Source organism: Zophobas morio, unplaced genomic scaffold (assembly GCF_036711695.1).
Source record: "Zophobas morio isolate AGI-343-1 ecotype UQ-CSIRO unplaced genomic scaffold, CSIRO_AGI_Zmor_V1 ptg000002l, whole genome shotgun sequence".
NCBI classification, from domain to species: domain Eukaryota; kingdom Metazoa; phylum Arthropoda; class Insecta; order Coleoptera; family Tenebrionidae; genus Zophobas; species Zophobas morio.
Window position 1 is genome coordinate 11,581,834 of NW_026972107.1, and position 10,725 is coordinate 11,592,558.

At 31.3% G+C, this 10,725-nt stretch overlaps 1 protein-coding gene across 1 annotated transcript; it reads right to left on the reverse strand.

Moving 5' to 3' along the window:
* Positions 1-1,527: 1,527 nt before the first annotated feature.
* LOC135124319 (toll-like receptor 7) lies at positions 1,528-9,342 on the reverse strand. Its single transcript, XM_064049335.1, has 8 exons — positions 8,543-9,342; positions 5,020-5,203; positions 4,367-4,685; positions 3,806-4,033; positions 3,175-3,271; positions 2,147-2,553; positions 1,909-2,101; positions 1,528-1,567 (listed from the first exon to the last, which is right to left on the reverse strand). Exons 1-8 carry the CDS (start codon positions 9,340-9,342, stop codon positions 1,528-1,530), a joined length of 2,268 nt encoding a protein of 755 aa, XP_063905405.1.
* Positions 9,343-10,725: the final 1,383 nt, after the last annotated feature.

Here is a 10,725-nt window from a genome sequence, read left to right on the forward strand (position 1 = left end):
AACACTTTGTATCCTTGGTGTCGAACAAACCAAATGATTTTAAATAGACATAAGTGTTACATTATGACATTCTCAAGGCAGAAAAATCCCATTACCTATGACTACAAAATAGCGGACCACACGATTCAACGAGCGGAATATTTTAAAGACTTAGGAGTTACTTTTGACAATAGACTTACTTTCGTGCCACATATAAATGATGTAGTTAGAAGATCACTAAATACTTTGGGTTTTGTGCATCGTACTTACAGAGAATTCACCGAAATTCAACCTCTAATAACACTATTTTTTGCTCTTGTACGCTCCAAACTAGAATATTGCTCCATTGTCTGGTCACCTTTATACAGTGTGCATAGTACTTACTTAGAATCGGTTCAAAGACGTTTTCTAAAATATCTGTGTTTTAAATTGGATGGCATCTATCCTGATAGAAGTTTGAGTGAAGATATCTTATTAGCTAGATTTAATTTTAATTCTTTACGAACACGTAGGATGCTGCAGGGCGTCGTCTTTTTGTTTAATCTTTTGCATAACAAAATTGACTGTATCTATATTAACAATAAAATTTCATACTATGTCCCAAGGTTTAGCACTCGATACAGAACGTGTATTTATTGTGACACTTGCAGGACTAACATTTTAATAAAATCTCCAGTTGTAGTTATGTGCGAAACATTCAATAAAATATCAATTTGGTGTGATATAAATTTTGACAAAATTAATTTTATTAAAAAAAAGGTTATCTCGGTTTTTGGATTATAATTAGGGTGGAAATGTATAAAAATGGTAGGCTTTTCTTTTCATTCCTATTCTTTTATTTTAAGTTTACTTTATTTTTAGAAATATATTAGTTAATTTATTATTATTTTCTGTAACTGGGTGAAAATACCTGTAGAAAATAAATCTATTATTATTATTATTATTACGAGGTAACTTGTTTTGTTCACGTTAACATATTTTTTATTTTTTTCATTGATAGTTTGAAAAATAGGAACAAATAATAGTATATTATTAGCCAAGGTTGCAGAGCCAAGCATTCTAGACCGAGCGCAAATTAGAACCCGAGACGCGCAGCGTCGAGGGCTCTAAGTGCGAGGTCTAGAAGTGGCTTTGCAACCGTGGTTAATATACTATTTTTTTCACTAGTAGAAACCATAAGACAATAAACTGAAAAATAAACGTTCAATTTTTTGACGCAACGTGATTTTGTTTTGATTTCTAATCAAACTTGATCTAAATCTTCAACACAAAGAAAACCGTTTATACTTGTCGCTGAGTTAATCATTTTATCTTCTACCGTCTACCAACTACCATGCGTATACTCAAGTAATGTTTGTAGCACACATTTGTTAATTTTTTAAGAAATAATCACATCAAACATTGCGTACATAACCTCAATTTTTCTTTTTGAACCCGTGGTAGCAAAAGTTGAATTTGCTACCACTAAATGAGTCGACATTTGCATGCGTCCAGGCTGCTAGTGAAAAAAAGTTATTTGAATAAACTAGGCGGTACAGTGCAAAATATTTATTCAGTGCTAACTTGATTTTTAGTTACATGATACATTCTAAAACATGGTAAGTAAAATATACGTATAATTGAAACAGTGATTTTAAATAACAATTACATTAGAGGAATCATTGCAGTAAAGTGAAATATGTGCATCAGCAAATTCAAAAAATAAATCTCATAATCAAGCCCAATGCACAGTAAAAACCATAGTTTCCTTTTTTCCAAGAAACGCTTTTCAAGAACACGCAGTATTTGTCGTTGTTACACCATTTCCATTTTAATGTAAAATTTTTTGAAATTCCCCATTCTGTAAAATCTTCATATATTGCTCCGTCAAGAAAAAAACTGTCTACAAAAATTGTGCCCACGTGACAGTCATTTTTGCACATATCTGACAAGTTTTCGAGGGGATTGCAGGTTAAATCTATGTCTTTAAGAGTGCAATGGTCCAACAAATTTTTTGGTAGCGACTTTATAGCGTCACCTGACAGATCCAGGGATAGGGGTCCTGCAAATTTTCTCTCAAAAGCATTTGAATCAACCAAAGAGATGCTATTTTTCCGTAAATTAATAGAAGCGTTTTGTTTGCCTGTAAAGTTAAAGTTTCTTTTTTCGAGAAATGTAATTTGGTTACATTGCAAGAACAGTGTATTCAGAACTGGTACTTCAATAAATGCTTGTGGATTTAATCTCTGTAGTTGATTATTGGATAAATTGAGCAGCATCAAATTGGGTAAATTGACAAATGCTTCATTTTCGATAACTTTGATGATATTCGATTGTAGGTCAATCTGGACAACTCGTAACTTATTGAACGTTCCCTTGTTGATGAAACTGATTTGATTGAAACTAATAACAATTTCGAAACTCACATTTTTGAAGGCGTTTTCATAACAGTTTTCTTGCAATTCCTTTACATTACTGTTACTAATTGTCAGATGTGCAACTTCATGTGCCAAATGAAACAGATTACAACAAAGTTTCGGTATGTCTTCGTCAATAATTTCCATAAATGTTGTTTTTATTTTCGTAGTTACCTCCCTGGAAAAATGCAACTCAATGTAACGGAAAATGTCACTGGTTTTGTATATAATGTTATCATTATTATATCTACCACACGTATCTGCTTTACACATATGAAAGAATACAAAAAGCGCTTTGCAAATTTTGAAGAATGTTATCTTCATGGTGGACAGAGCGGAACTGAAAAATCGGTAATGCTTATTTAAATTTCTTCATTGATTGTATTAAATTTGTTGCCCAACGTAAAGGCGTTTTTAATGATCCCACTTGGAAATTATACTGCAATGTAATAAATTAAAGAAATTTAGATTAATATTATTATACTCGTATATGCGCATTATTAATCAATGAATTGCATTACATTGTTATTACAAAGGAAATATACATTCATAACAAGTAATAAACGTCAAATTACTGAAGTACCACATTTCATAAAAATGAATTATATGTAGAAGCAATTTTTTTCAACAGTGCCTTAGACTCTTAAAAAATAATATGTAGTTTCTAAATCGGTTGAATTTATCAATACATTTCGGTTCTTTTAGTGATTCTGCGTATGTCGTAAAATTTTCAAAATTTCCCCTGTCAAAAAATTTTTCATTTACAAGCATAATTCGTATGCTACAGTTATTTTCGCACATCCTTGCTAGATCTTCAATGGGATTGCAACCGCAATCTATATATCCGAATAGCTGGTTATCAAAGAAATGTGCTGCCATCGACTCTATAGCGTTAGCTAACAGATCAACAAAAAGTTGTCCTACTAATTTCCTGTCGAAAATCCTGGATTCAATGAAAGAAATATTGTTGTTGCTTAAGCCAATAAAAGCGTTTCGTTTGCCAATGAAATTAAAGTTTCCTTTTTCAAGAAATACAATGTTATTGAAAGCGCAACATTTCTAAAACCGGAAAATAACTATTATTTTATTTTATTTATTTTATTACAGTAATGGTGTAATACATAAAATGATTGAGATTTCTAGTGTTTATGTTTCTACCACCAATATTTTTGTGATAGAGTAATGTTTTCTAACACAGAGATACCATAACATCAGTGCTTTAACAAGTATAAGAATCGTATATTATAATTTAAACAGTGTTCTTAAACGCAATTACCAGAAAAATGCCGCAAGTAAAACGAAATACGAAACGTCGAAATCTTTCTCAGAATTTATGATCTAACTCAGATAGATTGATCTCAGAATAACAAATAATTCCGTAAAATGTTCAAAATTTACTCTATCAAGAAATCTCGTATTCACAAGCCTACAGCTTATGCTGCAGTTGTTTTCGCACATTCCTGATAAGTCTTCAATGGGATTGCAACCTAAATCTATAATTATGAAGATGTGATTTGCAAACAAATTTGCTGGCATCGATTCTATAGCGTTATTTGACAGATCAATAGATAGTGATCCTTCTACTTTCCTTTGAAAAGCCCTGGACTCAATGAAAGAAATATTGTTGTTGAATAAGTGAATATAAGCTTCGCGTTTACCTAAAAAGTTAAAGTTTAAAATGTGTTTGCAAGTTGGTTCACAATGTTTTTTGAAATAGAGACATCATAAAACTGCAGCTTTAACAACCATAAAAACCCTAAGTTAAAGGAATAAATACTATATATTATAATTTAAACGGTGGTTTTCAGTGCAAATAGTTAAATGTAGTAAGGTGGAGTGAAATACGAAAGGCCCACATTTTTTTAAGAATCCACCTGCTATAGTCTAAACCAGATGGACTGACCTCAGGATAGCAAATAATGCTACATAGTAAAAACCACTGTTATTTTTTTTGGAAGAACAATTTCTTAATTGTTTGCACATTTCTTTACCAACACAACTTGATTCTTCTAATTTAATATTTCTTGAATTTGCCCAAGTCACAAAATTTTCAAAATTTACCCTATCAAGGAATGTGGTATTCACGTATACATAGCTTATGCTAGAGTTGTTTTCGTATAATCTTGATAATTCTACAATGGGATTGCACCCTAAATCTATGTGCTCAAAAATGTAATTATCAAACACATTTTCTGGTACCGACTCAAGAGCGTTAGCTGACAGATCAACAGACAGCGTTCCTGCGGCTGTCCTTTCAAAAACCCCGGAATCAAGGAAAGAAATATTGTTGTTTGATAAGTCAATATAAGCCTGGCATTCGCCCAAAAAGTTAAAGTTTCCTTTTTCCAGAAGTTCAACGTTGTTACAGTGGAAATACAACGAAAATAAAACTGGAACATTTAGAAATGCGTGTGGATTTATTGTGTGTAGTAGATTGTTGGCTAAATCGATTTTCGATCGTTTTGATTAAATTACAACTTAAGTAAATTCGAAGAACTTGTAATTTCTTAAACGTTTCTTTATTGATAATTTCGATTTGATTGGAGCTAAAGTCAATTTCTTCAGTTATATGTCTAAATTCATTTTGATAACATATTGGTTGTAATTCCTTTACATCGCAATTTCCGATGCGTAGATACCTAACCTTATGTGTTAACTCAAACAGGTTGCAACAGGCTTTCGGTATATATTGATTTGAAATTTCAACATCCAGGGCTTCGTGTTCGGTTGTAATCGTGTCAGACATGTAGATTATGTAACGGTCCAACACTAAATCGTATATCTTATACGTAATTATATCATTTTCGTATTTATCACATGCGTTTGCTCTACAAATACCGAAAAATGTCAAAAGAAATACACAAATTTGACAAAACATTTTATTCACTGTGTAGAGCATGGAAGTTGAAAGACGAGTAATACTAAGTTTAGTCATCATCCTAATGCATTTCATGAACAGCACATTAGAAAATGCGTTTTTAATCATTTGAAACAAGATCTACTTACTTGATTAGTGGATTTCGAATGAGGAACATTGATCTTATGAGTCGATAATCACACTGCACTGTTTTTATGAAGGAATTACATTCTTTGATATTTGTTGTGAGTTTAGAAATATCATAACTAACAAACAAAAAATCCTTTTCAACGGTGGTTGAAATTCCGTTATCATCTAAATTCATTAAAACCGAGTAAAATAATTATAAATATCATGACTGTTGAATTTTTTTATTTAGTAAAATATATATTTGTCTTAATGTTTCATGAGATAACCTGTCTTAATTTCTGTACGGACAGTACGAAAGTACATTCGGAGTATAATGAGCGTTAACTTGAAATAAACCACCCGGCGTATTATGTATATTACTTGTTTATTACAATTTGTTAAAAATTAAATACAACAATAATAACAGTAATAGTGTTACATATAACATGATAAATTTTTGGTGTTTATATTTTTACCATCGGGTAATCTTATGATAGAGAAATGTTTTCTGAAACAAAGATATTATTAAATCGGAGCTTGAACAAGTATAAGAACCTATGTCATAATTTCAACAGTGTCCTTAAATACAATTAAAGCAGAAAAATGCTGTAAGTGTAGTGAAATACGAAATCGAAATTTTATGATCTAAGATAGATTGACCTGAGAATAGTAAATAGTGCTACATAGTAAAAACCATTGTTATTTTTTTGTAGCAACAATTTCTTAATAGGTTACCATTCCGACAATACAGCTTGATTCTACTAAGGTAATATGTTTTGAATTGGCCAATGTCTTAAAATGATCAAAATTTACTCTATCAAAAAATGTGCTATTCATAAATATACAGTTGTATTGGCAGATTCCTGATAAGCCTTCAATGGGATTGCAACCTAAATCTATAAGCCCAAAGATGTGATTATCAAACAAATTTGCTGGAATCGTCTCTCTAGCATTAGCTGACAGATCAACAGATTGTGGTCTTGCTAATTTCCTTTGGAAAACACTAGACTCTACGAAAGAAATATTGTTGTTGGATAAGTCAATATAAGCTTGGCGTTCGCCCAAAAAGTTAAAGTTACCATTTTCCAGAAGTTTGACGTTCTTGTATACGTTATAATGTAGTTAAAACTGGCACATCTAGAAATGCATGTGGATTCAATTTGATTAGTAGATTGTTGGATAAATTGATCATTGTCAAATTGGGTAAGCTGAGAAATACTTCGTTTTCGATGCTTTTAACTGAATTATAATGTAACAGAATATGATGAACTTGTAGTTGCTTAAACGCTCCTTTATCAAAAACTTCGATTTGATTGAAGCTAAAGTCAATTGCTAAAGTTATAAGGTTGAATTCGTTTTCATAACAGTTAGGTTGTAATTCCTTTACATTTCAGTTTCTGATGCTTAGATATATCACCTTATGTGCTAACTGAAACAGGTTGCAACAGACTTTTGGTATATATTGATCTGAAACGTCGATGTTCATGTATTCCTCTTCAATTGTAATCTTGCCGGAATAATGAATTCTCTGATCACTCTGATTATATTATTTTCATGTTTGTCACATACATCTGCTCTAAAAATACTAAAAAGAAATATAAACATTTTTGGAGACATTATTTTCACGATGTACACTGCGGTGTACAAAGTCTAGTAATGTATAAAATCCAGGACTCACTTCCCGTCTATTAGTTGATTTCGAATAAGGAACAATGAATTTAGTTATTGACGAGAAAAACGATTTTGCAGGATCTAGAAATAGTGGCCCAACCTATGTTTTACACTATATAAAAAGACCCACTGTTTTCAGTTTTCAACGAAATATTTTTGAATCCTTTGCATTTTTCTTCATAACCAGAGTTTGTGTTAATTTAATGTTGTTCGAATCTGCCCATGTTGAAAAATTTTCAAAATTTATTCTATCAAGATCCGTGTTATTATTCATAAGGATAGAGCCTATACTGCAGTTGTTTTTGCTGATTCTTGATAAGTCTACAGTGGGATTACAGCCTGAATCTATGCATTAAGATCAACAGACAGCCTTTCTGCTACTTGGTTTTCAAAAGAATTGCATTCAATCTAAGAAATACTGTTGTTGCGTACATCAACATGAGCATCACTTTCGGTAGTAAAATTAAAGTCTCCCTGTTTCAAAAATTCAACGTCGTTACAAACAAAATACAGAACACTTAAAAATTTGACCAAACATTTTCTTCACTGTGTAAAGTACCGAGTTGAAAGACGAGTAATACTAAGTTTAGTCATCATCTTAATGCAGTAAACTCGTTTCTTGTACTGCACATTAGAAAATGCATTTTTAATCACTTGAAACAGGATCTTAACACTGATGTTATGAAGCGATAAATGGCACTCTACTGTTTTCATCCAGGAATTTAATTTTTTGATATTTTTAAGCTCAGAAATATAATAATTCACAGGATTAGATGACAAATAAAAAAATCCTTGTCAACGGTGCGTGAAATTCCATTACCATTGAAATTGATTCAGTTCGAACCAAAAAAATATTATTGTAATTGTTGAATATTTTTATGTAGTGAACACTTATTTAAAACAAGAACTGTTACGAATGGTTTTCTGATATTTTTAAAGAGTTTTTAAATTTGTTAATATTGCATGAGATAGCTTGTTTCCTTTCGGAGTTTAGTGACCATTCAGTTGAAATAAAACACCCGGTATATTATGTGTATTAGTTGTATATTATATAAAAAAAACAAGTGCACTAATAGTTACGCTAACAGTGTAACACATAAAATGATATATTTTTGGTGTTTATGTTTTTATGGCCTAGTATTTTTGTGATTGGGTTATGTTTTCTGAAACAGAGATATCTTAACATCAGGGCTTTAACAAGAATAAGAACCGTATATTATAATTTAAACGAAATACGAAACGTCGAAGTCTTTCTCAGAATTTACGAAGTATGATCTAAGCGAGATAGATTGATCTCAGAATAGCAAATAAGGCCACATAATAAAATCCAGCGTTACTTTTCTTGGAGAAAAAATTTCTCATTTGTTTGCACGTTTCTCTAATAAGACAGCTTGATTCTTTTAATCTAATATTTTTTGAATCCGCCCATGTGGTAAAATTTTCGAATTTTATTCTATCAAGAAAAGTGCTATTCACAAATATATAGTTTACGCTACAGTTGTTTTCGCACATTCCTGATAAGTTTTCAGTGGGATTGCAACCTAAATCTATAACTCTGAAAACGTGGTTATCAAATAAATTTGCTGGAATCGACTCTATAGCGTTATATGACAGATCAACAGATAGTGATCCTGGTACTTCCCTTTGAAAAACCCTGGACTCAATGAGAAAAATATTGTTGCTGGATAAGTGAATATAAGCGTGCTGTTCGCCCAAAAAGTTAAAGTTTCCATTTTCCAGAAGTTCGACGTTGTTGCAAGAAAAATACAATGTATCTAAAACTGGCACATCTAGAAATGCGTGTGGATTTAATCTGAACAGTCGATTGTTGGATAAATTGATCAGTGTCAAATTAGGTAAGTTGAGAAATGCTTCATCTTCGATCATTTTGATTAAATTCGATTGTAGCTGAATTTGAAGAACTTGTAATTTCTTGAACGTTCCTTTATTGATAACTTCGATTTGATTGAAGCTAAAGTCAATGTCTGTAGTTATATATCTGAATTCATTTTCATAACAGTTGGGTTGTAATTCCTTTACATTGCAGTTTTTGATTAACAAGAATACAACCTTATGTGCTAGCTGAAACAGGTTGCAGCAGAGTTTCGGTATATATTGATCGAAAATGAGAATGTTTAAGACTTCCTCATCAGTTGAAATCTTGTCGGAATAATGAATTCTGTGATGATCGATCGTTAAATCGGTTGTCTTATATACAATTATATCATTTTCATATTTGTCGCATGGGTTTGCTCCAGAAATAGCAAAAATTGCAAAAAGAAGTACACAAATTTCGCAGAACGTAGCCATCGCGATGCAGACTACGGTGTTAAAATACGAGTAATAGTAAAGTGAGTTATCACCCTAATTATTCTTCTTTCTTACACAACACATCATCAAATGCATTTTTAATCACTAGAAATAGTTTTTCTGACTTAGAAACTAATGCATTAGGATCTACTTTTGCTCTATTAGAAAATTCAAATGATGAAATTTCACGTTGTATGAGTCGATAAATTGCATTAGCTTAATTATTTTCCAGTGAGCACTGCTTATTTCCGCTTTTTAGACGTGTGTAATTATGATGATAACGATAGTACAAATGGAAATATTAACCGTAATGATTAAAACTTTTGAAATGTCTACTATGTATTACTAAGAAGTGGCAAATCTGCAACATTTTTTAATTTCATAGGTTACTGGATCTATGAAACATTTATGAAGGCCCTGTTAAATTTACAACTAATTGGCGCGAAACTTGTACTTCCTTTTCGTTTTTGTGGTTAGAAATACCTACCATAATTTAAAGAGATGGCATAGAAACAAAATTTTTTTCAAGAGTGCTTGAAACTCTTGCCAAATTATTAATATTGAATAAAAAAAAATGTTGTAAATTTTGTAATGTTTGTTGAAGCTTAACATATTGTGAATCTCAATGGACTACAAAATTTTATTATGTAATGATTTTTTGTGATAACATGTTTTCTTTGTGTATGGGTAGTAGTTTCGGAATAACTGACAGTTCAGTTGAAATAAAACACTCTGTATAAGTATGCTACTTATATATTACATTATTTTGGACAACAAAGAGAACAATAGTTGAAGTAATGATGTTACACATAAAATGATATACTTTGGGTGTTTATGTCTCAAGTGGTACTTTTGTAATAGTTTAAAATGTACTTGCAAGTTATTATCAATGTTTTCTGGAATAGTCATCATAAAACTGTAGCTTTAACATCTATAAAAACCCTAACTGAAGGGAGTAAATAACATATAACTATTATAAATTAAACAACGGTCTTAACTGCAATAAAACTTGTGAAATGTTGAAGGTGGAGTGAATTACGAAAGGTTCAAATCTTTTTCAGAGTCCCCCAGCTTCAGTCTAACCCAGATGGACAGACCTCAGAATAGCAAATATTGCTACATAGTAAAAACCACTGTTATTTTTTTTGGAGGAACAATTTCTTAATTCTTTGCACATCTCTTTACCAACACAACTTGATTCTACCAATTTAATATTTCTTGAATCTGCCCAAGTCGCAAAATTTTTAAAATTTACCCTATCAAGGAATGTGCTATTCACGTAGAGAAAGCTTATGCTATAATTGTTTTCGTACAATCCTGATAAGTCTAAAATGGGATTGCACCCTAAATCTAAGTAGCTAAAGATGTAATTATCAAACAAAT

Coding starts and splice junctions, on each gene's coding strand:
- LOC135124319 (XM_064049335.1), bottom strand. CDS start 9,342: ATGGCTACGTTCTGCGAAATTTGTGTACTTCTTTTTGCAATTTTTGCT. Junction 4,686..5,019: donor TGTTTGAGTTAACACATAAG/GTTAGGTATCTA, acceptor GGCGAATGCCAG/GCTTATATTGACTTATCAAA. Junction 4,034..4,366: donor AGAAGAATCAAGTTGTGTTG/GTAAAGAAATGT, acceptor TTAACTTTTTAG/GTAAACGCGAAGCTTATATT.